The sequence below is a fragment of the Ziziphus jujuba genome, chromosome 8 (genome assembly GCF_031755915.1).
Source record: "Ziziphus jujuba cultivar Dongzao chromosome 8, ASM3175591v1".
NCBI lineage: Eukaryota > Viridiplantae > Streptophyta > Magnoliopsida > Rosales > Rhamnaceae > Ziziphus > Ziziphus jujuba.
In genome coordinates this window covers 9,398,341-9,420,450 of record NC_083386.1, presented here as the reverse complement: position 1 = coordinate 9,420,450, position 22,110 = coordinate 9,398,341, and the positions used below count along the sequence as shown (strand labels likewise).

General features: G+C 33.1%; 3 protein-coding genes and 1 non-coding gene across 6 annotated transcripts; 2 read left to right on the top strand and 2 right to left on the bottom strand.

The window, feature by feature from the left end:
- The first annotated feature begins 1,445 nt into the window (after nucleotides 1-1,445).
- Nucleotides 1,446-12,282, top strand: LOC107413093 (dihydrolipoyllysine-residue acetyltransferase component 1 of pyruvate dehydrogenase complex, mitochondrial). Its single transcript, XM_048470184.2, has 23 exons — nucleotides 1,446-1,738; nucleotides 4,576-4,635; nucleotides 5,361-5,415; nucleotides 5,490-5,523; nucleotides 6,250-6,296; nucleotides 6,395-6,439; nucleotides 6,600-6,673; nucleotides 7,002-7,071; nucleotides 7,395-7,568; nucleotides 7,655-7,699; nucleotides 7,799-7,872; nucleotides 8,352-8,421; nucleotides 8,652-9,029; nucleotides 9,523-9,583; nucleotides 9,664-9,708; nucleotides 9,798-9,881; nucleotides 10,322-10,398; nucleotides 10,467-10,529; nucleotides 10,922-10,992; nucleotides 11,093-11,153; nucleotides 11,527-11,587; nucleotides 11,681-11,761; nucleotides 11,892-12,282. Exons 1-23 carry the CDS (start codon nucleotides 1,641-1,643, stop codon nucleotides 11,948-11,950), a joined length of 1,887 nt encoding a protein of 628 aa, XP_048326141.1. The 5' UTR covers nucleotides 1,446-1,640; the 3' UTR covers nucleotides 11,951-12,282.
- A 654-nt stretch (nucleotides 12,283-12,936) lies between these two features.
- Nucleotides 12,937-15,841, bottom strand: LOC107413079 (uncharacterized). The gene is made up of 4 exons (XM_016020940.4): nucleotides 15,538-15,841; nucleotides 15,330-15,449; nucleotides 14,558-14,788; nucleotides 12,937-13,421 (listed from the first exon to the last, which is right to left on the bottom strand). The coding sequence occupies exons 1-4, from the start codon at nucleotides 15,715-15,717 to the stop codon at nucleotides 13,053-13,055; spliced, it is 900 nt and encodes a 299-aa protein (XP_015876426.2). The 5' UTR covers nucleotides 15,718-15,841; the 3' UTR covers nucleotides 12,937-13,052.
- A 593-nt stretch (nucleotides 15,842-16,434) lies between these two features.
- LOC107413076 (mRNA cap guanine-N7 methyltransferase 2) lies at nucleotides 16,435-20,793 on the top strand. 3 transcript variants are annotated; one of them, XM_048470602.2, is made up of 11 exons: nucleotides 16,435-16,686; nucleotides 16,821-16,899; nucleotides 17,011-17,105; nucleotides 17,966-18,037; nucleotides 18,114-18,223; nucleotides 18,790-18,912; nucleotides 19,010-19,102; nucleotides 19,587-19,655; nucleotides 19,829-19,917; nucleotides 20,099-20,122; nucleotides 20,428-20,566. In XM_048470602.2, exons 1-10 carry the CDS (start codon nucleotides 16,582-16,584, stop codon nucleotides 20,116-20,118), a joined length of 855 nt encoding a protein of 284 aa, XP_048326559.1. In that variant the 5' UTR covers nucleotides 16,435-16,581; the 3' UTR covers nucleotides 20,119-20,122; nucleotides 20,428-20,566. The 3 variants fall into 3 exon arrangements, 2 of the variants coding, with proteins under 2 accessions (XP_048326559.1, XP_015876422.2); XM_016020936.4 differs by having other exon boundaries at nucleotides 16,437-16,686; nucleotides 20,025-20,122; nucleotides 20,428-20,793; XR_003055033.3 differs by lacking the exon at nucleotides 20,428-20,566 and having other exon boundaries at nucleotides 16,436-16,686; nucleotides 19,843-19,917; nucleotides 20,025-20,122.
- A 303-nt stretch (nucleotides 20,794-21,096) lies between these two features.
- TRNAR-UCU (transfer RNA arginine (anticodon UCU)) lies at nucleotides 21,097-21,169 on the bottom strand. Its single transcript has one exon. It is a non-coding gene; the product is annotated as a tRNA-Arg (tRNA).
- Between the last annotated feature and the right edge of the window lie 941 nt (nucleotides 21,170-22,110).

Here is a 22,110-nt window from a genome sequence, read left to right as displayed (position 1 = left end):
CGTTTGTATGCAAGCGTATAAAGCTCACAAAACGAGTAGAAAATACGGGGGCTTTAATTGACAGTTAGAAGAGATTTTCCTTATTAAGACTTGTTCAAAATTGGAACTGTACGGCCGTTTGGTTTCTAGGAAAATGCAAGGAAAGAAGCAGATGGGGGGGAAAAAAAAACTTAAATATTTATGCGAGTTTAGCACGCACAGATGCAATAACTCTATACAGATTTTAAATAATTAAAAGGAAAAATTTAATCTAAAAATAATTATTAATTTAAAAAGTCTATGAAATTATATATATTTTTTTCATAGACAATTGTAGAAGGAAAAAAAAATAAAATTGAACAGCTACTAAAATATTTTTGAAAAAAAATATACTTTTTAAAAAGTCAAGCTAATGCCATTGTACAAGGAATACTACACATGTATGTGAGAAAATGTATAAGGAACCTTTTTTTATTTTATTTTTTATAATGTTTTATTTCATTTTTGGCCGGTGTATATGTCTACATTTTAACAAATTCATTATACAAAATTGTATGATTGAACTAATAAGACAAGAAAATAATAATTTATGGGACAATTTGACCTTTTTCTTGATTTGAGGGGCCAAGTATAAAAAAAGAAAATGTAATAGTTGAGAACATTAAAGTGTAATTAACCTCAAAAGAAAATAATCCAATTGAAAATTAATACCAGTGAAATTCAACCTAATTGAAATGTTAGAATAATAGAAAGGCTACACATCAAGGAGATGATCCACTCCTTCCCTCCTCCACCTCTACATTAGAAAAGAAAAAAAGTTTCAATCTAAGATCCACAAAATTAAGTCCTACACATATCACAATCCCATGTGAGAGCTTCACTGGTTCATTTCCAATATGCCACTTTTTCTTTTGTCTTATCATTTTCTATTTCATATTGGCGGCTATGCAAGCTGCCTTGGCATAAAAGATAGTGCATCCGTTTAGGATCTTTCCCCTCTACCATGCTTCTGAAAAATGTGATGATTTTTGCAAATATTTTTACGGCCAAATTAGTAATGAAAACTTGACTAAAATTCTTATCTATTTAAATTTTTATTTATTTTTTATTTGAATCTTTTAGAAATGACATAAATATCAACTATTCGTGTAATTAGGTTTAAATCTGATTTGAAAAACGTTTTGATACGAAAAACGTTTTGATACGGCAAATGTTAAAATAAAAAAAAGATGAACTTGACGAAATTAATGGAATTTTAGATGGGAAATGAGATGGAGACTAACGGTGCCAATACTTCTTTTTTTTTTATTTTTATTTTTATTTTTTTTTTCTGAAAAATACACATATATTTTGGATGAAAGGTGTGCAATTTAGTATAATTTTGTATAAATTGATGGTAAGTTCCGTAATTAATTAAAAATACAGGGGAGGTCGTCAGGAAAGGAAGGGTTGGTTGGTGGCTTAAAAAAAAAAAAGAAAAAAAAAAGAGGAGTTTGGTGGGTGCGGGGTGGCTGAGTGTGGGGTGCAAGTCGTGAAAAACAGTCGAAGAGTTCGCAGCCAAAAAACTCTGACTCTCTCTCTCTCTCTCTGCTCTGGCCCGAGCAAGATATATAGCAGACTGAAACAGGGAAAAAAAAAAAAAAGCTTTCATTTTCTCAGCCATGGCGCTTTCACGGCTTCGACGGCCAGTGATCTCTCGGGTTCGTTGTATCTTCAGAGCTCGTCTACCCTCTTCATCTCCTTCCAGATCCTTTTCTCGGTACTCTCTTTCTCTTTCTCTCTTCGTATCAAGATCATCCAACGCTGCTGCTGCTGCTGCTTTTCGATAAAATTTGCTTGTTTCTTCGAGTTCTATGCATTGTTACTGATCATGTTGTTTATTCTGATTTGAGTTTGTAGATTAACTAAAATTTGTTGCATTTTGATTGAATTTGTATTGGAATTTGATGTGGATTTTGAATTTGGGGATGTTACGTTTGAGCGGAAATGTCTTGGAGCGGCATTGTATTTATTCATTTATTGATTTGATATTCTTTAGATTGATTCTGGTGAAGTAATTAGATTCTTAAGTTTGTGGTAAGGGATAGGATTTTTGTTGATTGAATATCACTGTACATTTTTTTCAGTTTTCTAAAGATTTTCCTAGTTAGGCAATGCCATTTACTTGGTGTTCCAAGTGTGCATTACCAGTCTCAACCAATTTAAATCATTTTCCTTTTGCAAGCCCAAAAAAAAAAAAAAAAAAAAAAAAAATGCATGGCTTCAGTTATTAAATTACTTTATCTGTTTATTTTTGTGGAAATCATTTTATTTTCAAACAAACATAGCCAATTCTAAAGAAGTTGTTCTAAAGAAGTTGTAACCGCTCTCAACCTTAGTGGTATTCTAGTTGTTTACAGGCCTTAGTTCACACTGCCACTAGTGTTGGACAGCCAATGCACTTAGTAGCTCTGGAGAAAAATTGACATTTGGCTTCCCAGCCATTCACTTTCTGGAATCGAAAATTATGTTCGACTTTATGTTATTTTGCAAAGTTATGTTTATTTAGTATATACCCGGTCTGCACTTTTGGTTTTCTATTAACATTGAGCTCAGATGATATTCTACCAATTGTGCATATTCTGTGCAATTTTTTTATATTAAGTTCAAGAAACATATGGAAATGCCCTGTTTCTAAGGTATTTGGGTACCTAAGATCAAAAGCGAAATTAGAATTAGAAAAAGATAATTTGTATAACAATGATAGACCCCATAGTAGTTTTGAAACCATGAGCATAAAGAATCGAGGGATTCTAACTTCGGAAGACTACTTTACTCATTATAAATATACCACACAGATCATTGTATAGTTCCCATTTTATTCCAGAGTTGTCTCCCTCTCTCACACCTCTCCAACTATTTAAGAAGCCAATAATTGTGCATGAAAGGACTATGACCTGTCAAAGTTATCACTGGCATCCTTCTATTCAATTTTTTTCTGTTAATATTCTTTTAAGCCGCACATAAACCAGAAGAATGAATTTTAAAATTCCATTTTTAAAGTGGTGTCAAAGCCCCATAAGGGCTTCAATAGAAACCATTATATCCAAACTCCTCTATTTTTGGGGATCTAAGAGTGAGGTGGCAAATCTTTGCAACAACTTATCAATGATCCCTATCCCTTCTGAGTGCTGTTTTCTAAGATTGATTTTAATTATGTTTGTTGTTGGATTTTAAGTCTGAATACATTCCAAATTTTGTTTGTTTTAGAAACCAGTTTATTATACGTACTTTACATCAAAACCTTCCACTTTTGATTCGTAAGTATTGCTATAATTTATGCTGAAATTTCCAAGGAAATTTGGAAGTCAATGGAGATGGTGGACTTTAGTATTACACTTTGGTCCACTGGTGGTTGATTTTCAAATGTTACTGTATTGACATGTTCAAAAATTTTCTTGGATTGTATCATACTGGGAGCAGTGATGATAAATGCTATTCATCGCTTTAATATTGCTACCCATCATTCTTGGATTTTCATGAGATTGAAATGCAGGATCCTGAAAACAGATCCTTGCCATGCAAGGATTTACCAGTGCTCATGCTAAGCCAAATTATCAGGACAAATACATCATAAACTATTTGAACTGATATGTATGCATGCTTTGGACTTCAATACAATAAACTTAGACAAAGTATCCCTGATGATTCTATGAACCTCCTTGGAACACCAGGTTCTTTCCCACGAGCAACTTGTCACCAACCTTAATTGGATATAAGGAGAATGTCTTTTTGTGTTAGAAAGTGCCAAAAACATGCTAGACGTTCTGCACGGTGCACACTATAAAAGTAGAGAGTCAAGCTTTACCAGGGGGATCAAACCTAAATGGAGCTTTGAATCTGCAGAAAATGCTCTTGGATCAACACTTGTTTTTGACAGATTACAGCATCTATAGGTTATTGGCTTTGAAAGTGATTAGTAATGTAGGTCCCTTTAAAATGTGGTCCCGGGAGGGAGATTTAGACATGGTCTTAAACTATAGCATTTTCACATGAAGTGGTGCACCTCCAAAATCAAATCCAACCTTGCATTAGATAGCTAAGATCTAGCTACTAGCATGTTTTTGACATATTACAGCCTCTATAGGTTATTGGCATTGAAAGCCATTACTAATGTAGATCCCTTTAAAATGAGGTCCCTGGAGGGAGATTTGAATATGGTCTTAAACTATAGCATTTTCACATGAAGTGGTGCACCTCCAAAATCAAACGCAACCTTGCATTAGATGGCTAAGATCTAGCTGCTACCCGAAGAAGAAGGGGTCTTCTACTTTACTTTTTATTGAATGCATTACTCTTGGCTGGATGGCTTTCTATGAGGAGAATCACGTCAATGTTTCCATATGCCTATATCAAATTCTGCTCATGTATTTGAACTACCATTTCATGATAGAGCTGAGCAATCTACATAAACCTAATCATGTTTGAGATTGCATTTTTCTTGTGACTATTGCTGATAACTTGGCAATGTTGCATTAACATATGTTGAGTTAAATACCTTATGCTTAGAGCTACTTGGATGAGCTAACTTTGTATATTTTGGACTTGTTGATGCAGCACTTCCTGTGCACAAAATCTTATTATGGGTGGTCTGGGTGGACAGGACACTCTCTTAAGGTATGCAGTGACCTACTTTCCATTTGTCTGTTTTTGCTAATTTATTTTTAATTGCTTTATCTGTTTTTATCAGCCAAACATTCACAATCATAGATGACTTTTATAAAACTTTTTATAAAATGTTAGCTTACATTTCACAAATATTTTTTGTTACAGTAAGAGTTAATTTATAATTAAAATTTGAACCAATTGCAACTTCAAAGTCATTATTATTGGAACCAACTTAACCTTAGCATTAAATATTCGCATTTAAGAATTGTAGAAGTTCTTTTTTTATAAGTTACAATAGCTCGAGGTGGTGAATATAATATCAAACAAAGTTCAATCTATGCTTATTAATTCCACTTTCATCTTAATTTGATATTGTCTATTTCTATGTATTTGTACATACATAAACTTGTCTATTTCTACCTTTGCATGCATAAACTTACGATAAATTTGAACTAGAAGAATTTTTGGGAATTTATTTCCATTATCGTACTTTTGATTTATTTATCATCTTTTTTCTCTTAGTATATATCACAATAAAAGTTATTGTTTCTTTTTAAAAAAGATAGAAATAAATAGAAGAAAAGAAGGAAAATACTACACCCAAACTAAAACAATGTACAGTCAGGTTGACTTTTTGGATTTGGCTAGATTTATATAGCTTGCTTCTCTCTCTCTCTCTCTCTGTCTCTGTCTCTGATCTTCTTTGAAGTTTCACTGACAATGATATTGATCAGGCCCACATCCTTGTCAATGGTCAGTGGAGTTCATAATAAACTTCTGAAATTCAAGGTTAGTATTTAAAATCATATTAATTAGTCTCTTTTATTTGCTAGGCTGTTCTCTGACCCTGTTATAATTTTCAGCCATGCAGTGGAGTCAAATACTTCTCAACTGAAGGTATGTTTTATATGGAGATAAATAAGTCTCACTTATCTGAAAGTAAAATTGGATACTAAGGTGTGTGGCTTACTTTGTTTCTTAGTCATTAATTATTCTCTACTTAGATTTTGGTTGAGATCAAGGATGTACACATCCAGTTTATGCTGCTATGATCTGTGTTACAAGGTTATATCTAAGTTTACTGAAACAGTTTTTGTCTTGTATCAAAAATTATTTTTAAAGATATGACATGCATTTGGTTCACAAGCTGTTTCATAGTTATTTAGAAATATAAAAAAAGCTTTTAAATTTTAAAACAAATGCAGTTTCACATTTTCGTATTTCTAGGTTCATGCATCATTGATGTGTTTGATTGACTTTCTCAGTTTTTGGCTCACTAATTTCTTAATCAGAAACTATGGAGTTTGTTTGTGAGCTACAAAAAACTTTCTTGATCAAGTTCATCTGAAAAAAAGAAAACCAAAAATTGGCAAAGGCTGTTTATCCCTCTACTTCGGTTTCTTCATCTTTTTTTCTCTGACTTGTAAGTTTTACTGTATGATAGTTGGTGAAGCTCCAATGATCCACCTTTATTTTTCTTTCTCCAACTTAGTTGTTCATATATTTGTAATCAAACCCCTGGTTATGATAATATTATATCATTGTCAATTTGGTTGTTAGAGGATGTATTTACATTCTTAGTATTATGATTATTATATCATCACTAAGTTGTTTGCCATGTAGATACTTCGCATACAGTCCTTGGGATGCCAGCTTTATCTCCTACAATGGTAAGAATGTGGGTTTAAAAAATAGTTTTGAACACCTGGATGTTTTTTCTTTTCTGGTTCTAACTGGTTTGGTTCTATAATTGTTGCTGTTTATGTAGAGTCAAGGCAACATTGCAAAGTGGAGGAAGAAAGAAGGAGATAAGGTCAGTTTTACCAAATAAGTTTACTCAACGTGAGGCTTGTAAGTTATGTTTATTTTTAGATAATCAAATGTAATTGGAGAAACACTTCTCCATATAATGCAGAGATTAATAAGTTATATTGTCGATAATTTTTGTTTTCTTTTGTGAACTTGATTGACAGATAGCAGTGGGCGATGTACTATGTGAAATTGAAACTGACAAAGCCACTCTTGAGTTTGAAAGTCTTGAAGAAGGGTAATTTTAGTTATTAATTATTTTTACTTTGACAGTATACCACACATGGTACACAGTAACTATTAATCAATACACTGTTTCGAACTATTAGTCATTTCAGATCTGTTTTTATTGTCATGAAGGTGAAAGATTTTTTCATTTAGACAACACTTTTATTTTGTTTTCCTTTAATGATATTAATTGTGTAAATGCTTAATTTGGCAACCTCTTTTCTCTTCCATGATTTTGTTGTAGTTTTCAAATCATAGCATAAAGAACTACTTAAACTTTTCAATTTCGGATCCTTCCTGGAATGCTTTTTGCAATGGTAATTCGGATAACGCTGCAGGTTTTTGGCTAAAATACTGGTACCTGAAGGTTCAAAAGATGTGCCTGTTGGACAACCTATTGCAATAACGGTAAGTGTGAATATCCTTTTAACATTGGATGTCTTGTTACTGTTTCTGTGGAGTATGATGGGCCATCTCCATATATGTTAATTTAATTAATTAACATATCGTTCTAGGAATGCGCGGGTTCTTTTATAACCTCTGCATGTTAAGTGTTTTCTTCTGCTATGCATTCTCCTCGGTAAATTACAGTTCTTCTTATCTGTTATCTTTTGGTACCAACTTCTTATCTCATGTAATTCCGAAGCTATTTTAATTTTTATAGCTTATAAAGTCATTTAGTTACCACTCGGACAGTTAATTTTTTAAACTAAGTTATGTGCATTTACAAGGTTGAAGATGAAGATGAGATCCAAAACGTTCCTGCTACTGTAGCAGGAGGATCTGAGATTAAAAAGGAGGTAAAAAATGAGGACAAGGTACAAGAAACAAGTTCCTCTAAGATAAATACTTCAGAGCTTCCCCCTCATGTTGTTCTTGAGATGCCAGCTTTATCTCCAACAATGGTAAGAACCAAACCTTTGGTTCTCATGCTGAACTTTCTTTCCTCTTGTAAAAGCTTTAGACTGATTTGCTCGAGTTTTATGTGCAGAACCAGGGAAATATTTATAAGTGGAGAAAGAATGAAGGAGATAAGGTTAGTTATGTAAATTTTAAGGATTTGATAGATGAACTGTTTTGAGTGTTAACTGCATCAGCATGCTTTGCTTTGTTGCTCATTTACGTAATCAAACAGATTGAAGTCGGTGATGTGATATGTGAGATAGAGACAGATAAAGCCACCCTTGAGTTTGAATGCCTTGAAGAAGGGTAAATATTCTTCCCTTAATCCTAGTTAATTTTTGTACAGAACATAAACTAAGGGTTTCTGAATTTTTCTGGTGTATTTATTGTTGTCTTGATTTCTAACAATGAGAGGACTGTGGCATTTATGTTTGCCATGGTAAAATGGCTCTTGATAAGCATGCTTTTTAAGAAGTATCAAGTTACCTAAGTAGCATTTGCAAAATACTTTGGTAAAGAAAGAAGACTTGGATATGGGGAATCCTTGTAGGAATTTTTTCTTACTCTCATATTTTACATAGTAGCTTTCAATCTTTCTTTGGCTTGTTTGGCTTCTGGTGCTTTCAAATTAGGGGATCCAAGTCCAGCATTAGACTTCTTATAATTTATTATTAATTTTAGGTTATTTCATTTCGTTTGGCCATTTTTGTATACAAAACTGTATGAATTGGCATGGATGACACATTCTTTAGCTGATGATGGCTTTCTTGGAATGTTCATTTTAGGTACTTGGCAAAGATACTAGCACCAGAAGGTTCAAAGGATGTGGCAGTTGGACAACCCATTGCAATAACAGTAAGTTTAAATGCTTCTAGGACAGTATGATCGTTTTGTTACTCTTTTATGAAGAATAAGCGTGCAGCAAAAGCTGTTATACCATGACTGCTATTAGTTGTTGTAGGTTAAATTGATAGGTAATTTTCGTAATACTTGCATAGACTAATTTTATGAAATGTTCTTTCACAATTTTTAAAATCGTAGTATTTGAAGTCATATGAAAACTTCAATGATGTTTGTTTGACAAGGTTGAGGATCCAGCTGATTTGGACATTGTAAAGAATGCTGTTAGCAGTAGTTCTGGTTTGAAAGAAGAAAAGCCAATCGATCAAAGCACTAAAAGTGAAGTTGAAGCACTGAAGACCACTGTTACAAGGATCAGTCCCTCAGCAAAGGTGCTAATTGCAGAACATGGATTGGACATTTCGTCATTGAAGGCATCGGGTCATTATGGCACGCTACTAAAGGGAGATGTTTTAGCTGCAATAAAGTCGGGAGTCAAATCTTCAAAAGTTCCTTCATCGAAAGAAAAGACTGTTCCTTCTCCCACAGCCTCAACAGAGTCAAAATCTCACTTAAGGCAGTCAGATTTTTTTGAAGATTTACCCAACAGTCAAATTCGCAAGGTATGTTTATTGTACCTGACAGTAGGTTCACAAGGGTGTCTCTATTAAAGAAATGTATTTCCTGTTTGTCTTTGAGATTCTTAAAAGTATTTCAAAATAATTTACACATAATATAGCATTTTAGGCTCATCCTCGTAATGCCTGGATAGTAATTTATTCTTAATTTTTAAATATTGATTAAAATAAAAATAAAAATGTGTTAGGTAAAACGGTTGTCTTGTAAAAGATGACATGATCTCTAGAGTACTTGACTGTCTACAATGCGTATCTGCTTTTATTGTCGGTTTAGTTTCAGTCAGACAAGCTGGTGTTTAGCGCTGTACTTACAAATAGCAATCTATATTTAGACCTTACTAGTAGATGTTGACACAGCTATACAAGCATAAAACCTGTTCTTCGATGGAACTTCATAGTATGTTTGGTATAGAATGCCTTTTTTCTCAAGTTCAGATAATGCATGGTGCTGTGGTGAGATCCATTATTTGTTTTGCAGGTGATAGCTAGAAGGTTGTTGGAGTCAAAACAAAATACACCACACTTATATTTATCATCAGGTTATGATACTCTACTGTCTGGTGTAAGTTAGATTATGTAAATTAATGTAAGCCTAACAGTATTTTAATGTTGTGACCAGACGTTCTACTGGATCCTCTTCTCTCTCTTAGAAAAGATCTTAAAGGTATGGAATATAAATTCTTACTATATTTTTCTCAAGCACACTTCGAACCTGGTGGATAATTTTAATTTTATGTGTTTCCACAACTGCAGAGAAGCATGATGTTAAAGTTTCAGTCAATGATATTGTCATCAAAGCTGTAGCTGTAGCATTGAGAAATGTACCAGAAGCAAATGGTAAGGATATATCAATGTACCTACTGATTCAATAAGTTACTTGATAAGCATACTATTATAGGGTGGAGGTGCAGCAAGGGGAGAAGTGCTTGTTGCTTGTACTTAGCTTGGATTCTGTTGTTTCAATTTTGATATTTAGCATTTTGGGACAAGTAGGCCTTATTATTTGTGACCTTTATAAAGCAATACATTGATACTTCATTAAATACTTAATTCTTTGATGGTTATGGGACGAGGGAGGGCTTTATGTGGTTATCTGTCATGGTTCATGGAGGTTGTGTCTGTTAAGATATTCTCCTGTTATGATTTTTTTTTTTTTTTTTATTTTCCCCAGTGTAAATCCTAATCTGGTTCTTGATGAATTATATGTACCTTTTGGAACTGGTTACAACCATATGGAGCTCCAATTCATTGCAATTTTAACATTTGATACTTGGCAGGCTACTGGGATGATGAGAAAGGAGAAATCATACTGAATGAATCTGTTGATATATCAATTGCGGTGGCCACCGAAAAGGTAAAATTTCAACATTACCAGGTAATTTTTTTAAGGCAATTGAAACACATTATATTATATTGCTACAGGGTTTGATGACTCCAATCGTGAGGAATGCAGATCAGAAAAGTATATCAGCTATTTCCTCAGAGGTACTCATTTTAATAATTTTATGTTCGTTTTGTTTGTTATAATATTTTGGGTGACCTTTGATTTTGTTGCTGTAGAATTTGATTTCTGCATTATTCTTTTATTTCTCTTTCTCTTCCCTTTTTTCTTTACCAACTAATAGTATTCGCTCTAATGTAGTCACACCTGGGAAAATATCCATTAATTTATTTTGCCCTTTGTTTTGCTGTGCTTTCTCCTGTTGGTTAGTAAGAAATCTTTAGTCACATGTTATTTTATAAGTAGTTAGAAAATCAATAATTGTTTTAGACTTTTGGGGTTGTTGTCCTTTTTTGATTTTTAACGACTTATGTTTATTTGGAAGCTTATATTTACGGTTCATCATTATCTACTTCTTCATAATTTTTGCATTCAGGTCAAGGAACTAGCAGAGAAGGCAAGGGCAGGAAAACTTAAGCCAAATGAATTCCAAGGAGGAACTTTCAGGTGAACTTCTTGTGCTTTGTTCTCAATTGGTCTTATTGTCACCATTTCCTCATTTGTTTTATTAAAAGCATACTTGAAAATTATGCTCAATTTTGTGCAGCATTTCAAACTTGGGAATGTTTCCAGTGGATAATTTTTGTGCGATTATAAATCCACCACAGGTTCTTTTCTTCTCAATCACTTTCTCTCTCATGCACATGGAACATGCATTAGCTCTTCCCTTAATCAACAACTCTACATATGATCAGAATAGTTTTAAATTGAGCATATCATCCTTTAGGTCTTCCCTGCTCAGTTTTTTATCAGGAATTGGAAGCAAATATTTTGTAGTCTGTACTGTCTTCCATAAATAAATTAGGAAATATCCATGCAATCAGCCTTTCTTTGTGTCTTTTGCCTTCACTATGTTCCATTTTCTCAAGAAAAAATGAATACTGAAATCTGATTCCAAAAGTACTACCAATATATACTCCACATTATGTTGATGTCTCTTGCTTTTGGTACCTCGACAATAGTTTCTCTTGCATCTTGCAGGCTGGCATCCTTGCGGTAGGTAGAGGCAACAAAGTTGTTGAACCAGTAGTTGGAAGTGATGGTAAGATGATTTTTGGTTATTGTATTGTGCTAAAATATTTTGATTCATCTAGGAGTTGGGTATATAAAAATGAATTTAATTTCTTTCCCCTAGGAATCGAGAGGCCTGCAGTTGTCACTAAAATGAACTTGACAATATCTGCTGATCATCGTGTTTTCGATGGCAAAGTTGGAGGTACACATGCTAGAAATTTTTAGTTCCAAATTAGATATGTTTACATTGGCAGTTTTCAGTATATAGAAGTTTATCCAAAAATCAATTTTCTGTTGTTCATATTTTTCTTACTTGCTAATCCATGTTACAGCTGCGTTCCTCTCAACTTTACGTTCAAACTTCATTGATATCCGGAGACTGCTTTTGTAACAACATTACGCAAGCCTAAAATTAGTTGTTCGACTGTTTTCTTCAGAAAGCAAGTCAGAATTTGCAGAGAATCACAATTTTTCAATGGAGTATCCATTACTTTAATGTTTTGCATTTTTGATGTCGTCGATGTTTTCTGGAATTTCCTTTGGTATATCAAACTTGACTTTTTTCAAGGTCGAAGTTATTGATGTGCCAATCGATGCAAAATTTTGCATGAATTTTAGGTTTTAAATTTATGTTCCCTAAAAAAAGGGATTGATGATGTATGAAGAAGGAACAGAAAATGCTGATACTTTAACCAATAAAATTTCCCCCATTGTGCAGGCCTAGTTCTCCTCCTTGGCATATACGACTAATTATGGTGGTATTGTAATCAAATTCACGTATAGCTCAATTGGTTATGGATAGACAATTGGTTTAAGTTTTTGAAATTTTAAAAATGAGCTAGTTTTGATATTGATAAAATTTACATTCATTTAATATAACAGATTATTTAACAAAAATCTTTTTGATAAATTGGGGAGGGGGATTGTAGCACCAAGCTTTAACCTACGATATGGGGTTATCATCAATGGTTATTGTCATCCGGGTTGTACTAAAAATAGTTTATTCAACAAAATTTGAAAAAGGGTGAATTTGATAAATTTTATGACAAGTTGGTAAAATTTACATTTTAATGATAGATTTTGACAATTTTAGCCGTTGCCAAGTGAACTGTTTCATTAATTTTATAAATTTTATCTGTTGCCAAGTGAATTGTTTCATTAAAGTTGCCAAAATTTTTATTTTGTTAATTATTGTAACATTATGGAGGATAAAATGAAACAAAATTAAAAAGTTGATGAGATTAATTTGTTATTTCACCATTGCATGTCCACTTCTTCTTTCAATCCTCCTTCACTCTTCTTATTCAAGGATTCGGAAGTTATTTCTAAAGGAACTTAAAAAAGAACAATGCTATAAGATGAAGAAAAAAAAATTAATAAAAAATTAATACTGACATTCAACAAGATTTAAGATAAGAACTTACTGCCCTCAAGACATGAAATGCATAGTGTTGGTCAAACAATGGGTAAGAAAATGGTCATTCAAAAGTGGTTTATTTGATGGACAAGGGTTGATACCACTGAGGGCCAAACCCAGCCGCTTTTCTTGCCTCTTCATTGAAAGGAGGCTTCAATGCTCCCCTGAAATGTTTTCTTACTACAGCATGAAACTTCTTAATTACTTCTTCATTCTCCCCAATTTCAGATTCACTTTCTTCCGCACCTTTTTGAGATGCCAACCTATCTTGATCCGTAGCAGGATTTCTTGACCTCAGGCAGAGATACTTGAACCATCTTACTCCAGCAGCACAATGAGTAATCTCTTCAGGATAAACCACGTTCTCCAGCAAATCAGCTGTTTCATTATCGCCTCCATTCCGAAAACGAGATATGGTTGTGGGCAGCACATCAAGTCCTCTTGCCTATGTGCAGAATCAAGTAGATGATGATCAATGAAGACAACATTTATTGATAACCATTTAGTCCATAGAGAAAGGATATGAATCATTGGCCATAATGTAACTCATTTCAGCACTCTCAACTCACATGCCATTTAAAAGTAAGAAATTTCCATAATTGAAAGCCATTCCAAAACAATGGTGGCCATAACCAGTAAATACAGTAGAATATATATGTGTATGTGTACATATACACATATACCCTGCAGTTTGTACACAAAAACACATATACCCATTGTCAACTTTGACATGATTACACATAAATTGGTTAGATTCGACTAGCTATTCCACCAAAAAAAAAAAAAAAAAAAAAAACACTCAATATTTAATGCATTTAAAAATAATATAGTGGCACAAAATTGATTGATTGGACGAGAAATAGATTCCACTAAAATTAAAAACTCTATTTATTTTTAATTTATAAAACTAATATAAATATGGATACATCATGGATGGAGTAGCTAACCGTCTCCAATAACTTTGAAGTTGGCATAATATTGAGCATCACTACTAAAGTGATCCACCAGTGCGCTTGATGGAAACCTATCCAATAAGCTATCTAAGGAAGTAAAATAAGCTAATTTTACATCCTGTAATATAAAATTTACACATACATACAAATATATATCCATAAATACATGTTTACATATTCATGTAAATTTATATGAATATGTACATGTGTGTGTAAAACAAGAGCATTGGCATGCGCAAGAGGAACGGGCATCTACATGCGGCTTAAAGAATTAGTCCTTCATGATTTGGATAGAGTTTCAAAAGCTTCACTATGTTGGTTGCTAATATTAGACAGCATGTAAAATCTTTTTCTTCTTTTTTTTGCCCATTTTAGATTACTCCTAAAGCGCCTAAACTGAAGGTTCAGATTATAGGCAGTCTTAGATTGCATTCTAAACCATTAGATGCGAAGATCCATTAATTGCATCGAGTAGACAGTTAAATACCATCTCAGAAGTCTGAACTCTGCCAGCATTTAGTGTTACTTTAGGAATTTATTCAAATATGCACAAATTAAAGACTACAACATTCACCAGGTTGACTTCGTTGTATGATAAAGGAAGAATGTTTGTAATGATAAAGCACACCTCATGGACACAATGCTCAACTGCTAGACGTGCCAGCAAATCCTTAGAAGTGGCAGTAGCGGAGTCCCAAAGTCCATCATGAGCCGGTAAAGCTCCATAAGAAGAGCCCAGCGCCTCAAGCCTTGCTGCAAGGAGGGTAAAGTGACGGCCTTCATCCTGAGCCACCTTAACAAAGTCGGTGAAAAACTCTCTTGGCATCGCTTCTTGCTTACCAAAACGAGCAATAATATCCTACAAGAAATTAAAATTTTTATACGATAGCTAAAAAAAGGCAATGCAAGATAGTTATAGAATAAGAAATGAGTGGTACTCAAGAAAGAACAGATAAAAGCAACAAAATGGGAGCTATCAAGTGACATACAAACAAGTGATTCATCTATGGTGAAAAATGAACAAAGTTACAAGGCTAACCTAAGGTTTATCTATTTCAACATGCTGGTTTCATACTAGAAAATGGGTTTTTTCTTTGATTTTGAAAGTGGAAATAAATAGAAAATTATTCAAAAAACATTCAATGGGATAACACAAATGCAAAGAAAGTATAGAGCAATACATTTTCAAGGCCATTACTCAAAGACTATTCCAGACATTGGCTCCTTCCCAGAATTTCCAAAAAATCGTTTTTTTCAAGAAATGCTGTGTGCAGTGGTGACACATTATACAAGGTGCATTAATAAACAAATAAATGCCTACCAGCCAATAGTTTCTCAACTCACTCAAGAGAAACAAGAAACTGAAGAACAAGAAGAGAAATTGAAAAACAAAACAATACCCAAGACAAGTCAATAGCCCAACTTTCAGTGTGCGTCAGACTATGAACAATTGCCTGTCTGCTTTGCAAGCTCCCAGCTTTGCCAAGCTTGGGCATGAGACTCGGGGACACCAACTTTACCTGCACAAGTACATTGCCACATTTCATCAAACAGGTGGAGAACAGCAAAAAGCAGGCATTTAGCATTAAAAACAAGCAATTATAATACGTTGGAGAGCCTGGCGGGGCGGTCAGGCACGGGGAGGTCTATGGACAAATCGTAGGGGCGCGTAATGGATCCTTGAAGCCATTGGGCGGCAACTGAGTCACCGAGTTGGGCTTTCTCGAAAGGGTCGGCGGTGTTGAGAACTCGTAGCGCTGCTTCAACCAACGTTTCCTCTCCCCTCATCTCTCTCTCTCTCTCTCTGCTTCTGCAACTCTTTGCTTTGCAATTCCTGTACGGACCGGCGGATACGAATATAGGCTCAAAATCCCATTTCAAAATTAACCATTTTATTATTATTATTATTATTTGGACAAAATTCATTTACATTCTTTAATTTACTTATTATTCCATTAAGATTTTTCGATTTTGAAAAATTATCATTAATTTTTTAATGGTTTTTTTATCATTAATTAATTTTTTTATAGCTTTTTAGATATATATCCGAATATGCCAATTTGTCGATTTTTACAAATAATTTTAACAATTAAACGATAAATAAGGTTAAAAATTTATATTATATAATTTAATAAAATACAATTTAATCTTTAATTATTAAAATTAATTGGTGAAAATTGATAAAATTAACATATTAATTTTTTTAATAATTTGTGAAAATTAAAAAGAAATAAATAATGTTTTCAAAAATATAAATTTAAATAAAATAATGATAAAATTAAAGAGTGGGAAATTAAATTGTCCCTTTTATGTTAAAAGGAAATTTTTGTTATTATTTTTAGTTTATTTTTACGCTAATTTGACGAAATTTATTAGATAGAAGAGAAAATTTTATAATTAGATCAAAAGTGATAAAAAAACAAATAAGTTAGGGGCAATGTAAGAAAGAAAAAAAATTATAATTCGGGGATAAAAGCGAAAAACATGTTTAATGGGAGGCTAAAATGATATTCTCAAGAGTTTCGGGTCGGGTCGATTGTCAGAGTTTATCTTCTTCTTCTTCGGTTCTTCCCCATAACGGCCAGTTTTGTTTTCGTATTGGGCAAAGAGGTGTTTGAAAGCGTTCACCGAGTTATTGGTGGGGCAACTCAGATGAGTCAGTTCGCGGGTGGTTCGCGAACCGAGTCAACTCATCATCGTCTCTACGAGTTTGCTAAGTCTGCCCTTATCAAGATCTTCGTTCACCCCTACGCCACGGTCCCTGTCCCTCTTCTCTCTATCTCTCTCTCTCTCTCTCTCTCTATATGTATATATATCGTGTATATATATATATATATATATAGATAGATTAGAGTATTTGCTGAAATGGGTTTGTGGTGGTATTTGTGAAGGTATGTGATTTGTATTGTGGAGGAGGAGTGGACGCAGAGAAGTGGGATGAAGCTCAAATTGGTCACTACATTGGAATTGGTACAGTTTCTTTTCTATATTTAATGCTTTACTGATTTTTGTTGTTGTTTTGGAGTTGTGAATTGGGGTTGCTTGATGTTGATGTTGATGTTGATGTTGTTGTTGTTATAGATGCTTCATCTTCTGGAATAAACCAGATAAAAGAAGCATGGGAGAGCCAGAGGAAGGCTTACACTGCTGAGTTTTTTGAGGTTGACCCTTGCATGGTAAGTCTTTCTTTCATTGTTTCAAATTTCTATGCAATGTAGTTGATCCTTTCATTTTTAATTCAAAGTTTTATTTGCATTTTATTTGATATTTTACTTGGATCAAACTCATGAAGAAGATTTTATGTTACTTGCATTAAATCCTATGAATATTATATAATTCAAGAATATTGATTTTTGTGTGGGAGTTAGTAGGCCGGGGACATAAGGAAGTAAAGAGTGAGAATTTCTCCTGTTGTCATTTTGAGTTGTTGCTATATAAACTATGTGATCTATTAGTTGCTGACTTCTGTGTATTTTTCTCTACTTTCTGTTTTACAGAAAAGTAAATTTCTCAAACAATTGATTTTAATTCTCAATTTTTATTTTCTTGATGATAAACATTCAAAATCCTCCAGGACATAATTCGTTATTTGGATTTGAATTATTGAATGAATAATAACTTTACGATGTAAAATGTTGGTTTTCAACAGACAATTTTCAATTAATTCAGGTGATCATTGAATATCAGCTAATGTAGGCACCTGATGCCATTCATTAGGTTTTCGGATATCATAGATTTCCACCATATCTCATGATTGGTGTCTTCATTTGAGTTAGCCCAAGAGACTTATAATTTACTCTTCTTTCCCCTTTAAGCTTATATGTAAAGAAATGTTTATCTTGTATTTTGTGTGATATTCTTGGTATCCTCTTAGGAATTTATTAATTCCATGCTGGTTGACTGGCATGCATGCTAAGTTATATGAATATTACTTATGTACGGAAATATGTACTAGAGATTTTCAGTTGCTTTCAGCTGATTTAGATGGTTGTTTATCCTCTGATTTCCCCTTTATTGACATCTATTTCTTTGGCAGGAAGATATAGAAATGCATTTGCAGGAGAAGAGCAATATGGCTGATTTAGTTTGCTGCTTACAAGACTTGCAGGTTCAACCGTATCTCTGTTTTGTCATTGAATTTAATGTATTGTAGCTTCCAAATCTGAAAAGCATTTCACTTGCAGCTATGTTTCCAAACTGAGGAGAGAGCAAGGAGACTTCTTCAGAATGTGTCATTATTGTTGAAACCTGGGGGTTATTTTTTCGGTATTACTCCTGACTCATCTACAATATGGTATGAAATTAGGATTGTCAAAACTGTCAGTTTAGAATTTTTATTTTTATTTTCATCCCTGCTACATTGTCTTGGTTTCAGTTTTTACTTTGTATTACTTTATTGTATTAAATAATATATGTGTTATGAGTTGACTATCGCATCAAGTTATCCTGCTAGTGAAATCCATGTTGAGTATTAAACTGAACTACTTGCTGGGACTATTAAAACTTGTTATATCGCGGCAAGAGATGATAAAAAGTTGTTGTTCTACTTGTTAATTAATCTTTCATGTGAAGCATTATGTTGTACTCTCATGCACCAGTGCTGCACTGTGTTCTTTTTCTTTTCTTATTAGTGTTATCATTGTTTCTAATTTTATTTTAAGTACTGATATAGCATAAATAAACAAAATGAAATTTTTTCTTGAAAGAAACTCATATTTTTTTATGCAGTGACTGGATGCATTTCTTCCTTTTAATTGTTACCATCTATAGAAATACTTTTGTGGAGCCAAATCTCTTTTATTCCTGATTTGAGAATTATTTTAATTTGGTCAGTGTGATCAATGCTATGTTTTGGCACAGGGCAAAGTACCAAAAGAATGTGGAAGCCTACCACAACAGGAGTAGTGGCATGAAGCCTAACATTGTGCCCAATTGCATTCGATCAGAAAGCTACATGATCACTTTTGAAGTTGAGGAAGAAAAGTACATATGAATTTGAGATACTTAGCATGGTTTATTTATTACTCTATTCTGAAGGTGAGACATTAATTCATTCTAATCAAATGTGTTCATATTCCAGGTTCCCATTATTTGGAAAGAAATACCAGCTAAAATTCACAAATGATAACTCTGCTGAGACACGTTGCTTGGTTCATTTCCCAAGCTTCATCAGGTTTATTTCTAACTTATGAGCTAGTTAGGAAAGAATTGAAGGCTGATCTTAGGTTGCTGTAATGGCTAGTGTCTTGTCCATACCACTTCTGGTGTGAAGGTGGACACCCCAAATTGAAGGCTTGCGTGCTGTTGTTTCCTTTCTTAGTTTAAGGTGGCTTGTTGTAATATTTTCATTTTGATATTTATCGCAATAATAATTATCCTGCTGTCATGGAAAATGCTGGGTAGCCAAGTTTAAAGTTAGGGATTTTGGATGGATTATTATATGTAACCTCATAATAAATGCTACAATTTAGAGAATCTGGAGGCCAGCATAAAACTGAAGTAATTAATTCCCTTTTGTCTATAATTGTGTGGACACACATATTCATAATAATAGTAACATTGACATACTCAAAACTTTGTTGTCCTACTTTTGTTTTGTGTTAGATGTTGACTTTCTATATGGCCTAATTATAAGCCTCTATAATTCGCTGACTCAGGTTGGCCCGAGAAGCTGGTCTTGAGTATGTGGAAATTCAAAACTTAACTGAGTTTTATGACGATAATAGGTTTGTTAATTCTTCTCTCTTCACAAATTCGTCACAAATTGTCTCAGTAGAAATTGAGTTTTCTAAACAGCCTCTTAAACTTCAGCTTTCAGTGTACTTCAATGTTTATATTCATTTATACAAACATTATTTGAAATATATTATCCTTTCACTTATTTGATTGTTGCTGTAAGGGCGCAATTTGCAGGCATGCTAATTAATTCTGGTCCCAACCTGGTTGATCCTAGAGGGAGACTTCTTCCTAGATCATATGATATTCTAGGTGATGCATTTATGGCCTTTTCTTTGTATCATCTTAGATTTTGGAACTATCCAAATTTAGGATTTTTTTTCACAGATTCCTTTTATTTTGGTATTTTCTTCTTTCAGGTCTGTATACCACATTTATATTCCAAAAACCTGACCCAGATATTGCTCCTCCTCTTATGACCCCATTATTACAGGATACAACTTTCAGTCATGATGAGGCAAGTACTTTTGATGTTAACAAAAACTACAAATTATGCTGTCATGTTCTGAAGCATGCTATCAATCTTCTTACTTAGTGGATTATACAAAACTTGGAGTTCATAACTAAGCATTTGACTTGTTTAAACCCAGGCAGAAGTGAATCTTAAGATAAGTCCAAACGAACAATCACGATGGAAAGCTTATCAATATTGTGTTCTTGCTTGTTTCGTTATCTTCTTTTTGAAGAAATGGATCTTTCTTGCTTGCTTGATTCATAAATGTCTTCTCTGTTGGTTGATTTTATTATTTTTCTGCTGGTTAGGTGTTGCCAAAAGAATGGCAGGGGAATGGTTGGAGAGACGAAGAAAAGACCGTGCATGTGGAACCGCCTGTGGGGCTAGGCAAGATTAGTGAACAAAAAGGAATTTTGGGTCCTGGTCCTGCAGAATTGCGTTTCCCTGAGGCACTTTGATGGTTTATTCATGTCTGGACGAGAAATATGACAATTCGTGTCTTTAGCAGACTCTTTCCTCATTACAATTATTATTACTATTAATTTTAATCAAATATTATTATGTTGTATCTTCAATGGAGGCATGTGTTAGTTGTACTTATAATGAATACATGTATTATTGTTTTTTTCTGAAACGTAGTTATTAATGATTATGGATTTTGTATTTGATACATAGATTGAAAGTTTTACAGACATGACAAAGGAGCAGGTTGTGTATGGAATATATCTTTTAAAACAAAGTTTTGGCATATTTTAATTTGATTTAATGGCCCTTTTTTTTTCTGAAAATATTTAATGTCCCAGATTAAAGTAAAATAAAAATCAAAACAAATATTTAGTTCCCAAAAACCAAAAAAAAAAGCTCTAATTTATCACTTGTTTTCCGATTGAGACACTTTGCTGCGTATCTGGGCATGTGGTCCGTATTCTCATCAGAATAAGGGTGAAAATTGAAAATTAAAAAAGGAAACTGAAAAACACGCCCAGTGGGACTCGAACCCACAATCGCCTGATTAGAAGTCAGACGCCTTATCCATTAGGCCATGGGCGCGGTTGTGGTAACGATGACTCCTATAGATTAATTAACTTAGGTTTGGGACCATACCCTTCTGGCCTTTTTAATTTTTTTTTTATGCTATATATATATATTATTATATTTTCAATTTACTTTTGTATTTTACATATATTGGCCTTCTTATATTTTATTAACTTTCTTTATCAATTAAATATTACTATATAGAGTTTGTAATTATCTATTAATTATCATTAAAACAATTAAAATAATAAATTAATTGTATAGAAATATAAAAAATTGGTTTGTTATTTTAATTTAGATGACTAATTATGTATGTTATATAATCTCTTATCCTAAACTAAATAATTTTTATAGAGTATGAGAATATGAGTTTTTATGCCATCAAATTGACAAATAAAAACTTTGCTTTTTTGCTCTTTCTCTTCCAACATATTTTTATTTATATTCAATAAAATTAAGTAATTTAATTTATGCTTATTTAATTTATTTTCAAAGAAAATAAACATTTTATTTTTATTTCTTTTAATAGTTTGATTATAAATATTAATTTTTGATAAACAATAATTTAACTTTCTATCTCCTACCCTAACATTCCTGGCTTCACCCCTACAAGGTCCATAGTTGGTACTATTTTGGAGGTAGGCTGCTTTCTTTTCTGTATGATCGTTTTCTCTGAGTGCTATGTGTAGAAAGATTTTTGTTGCTTAGTTGTATGATTTCTTATGAAGTGAGTGAATAAGATTCAAGCCCTAGTGGTAAATAAATTTAAGACAAGACGCAAACGCATAAAAAATCTAACATGATTAGGTTATATAATTGCAAACTAAGTTACTAATTAAATTAGTTGGTAGCTAGGGCAATCTCCTACCAAAATTGTTGGGCATTTTGAGTCATGTTTTCTTGGAGTCATGTCTCAAGCCTACTTATAATATGATCTACGTGTCTATATTAGCTGT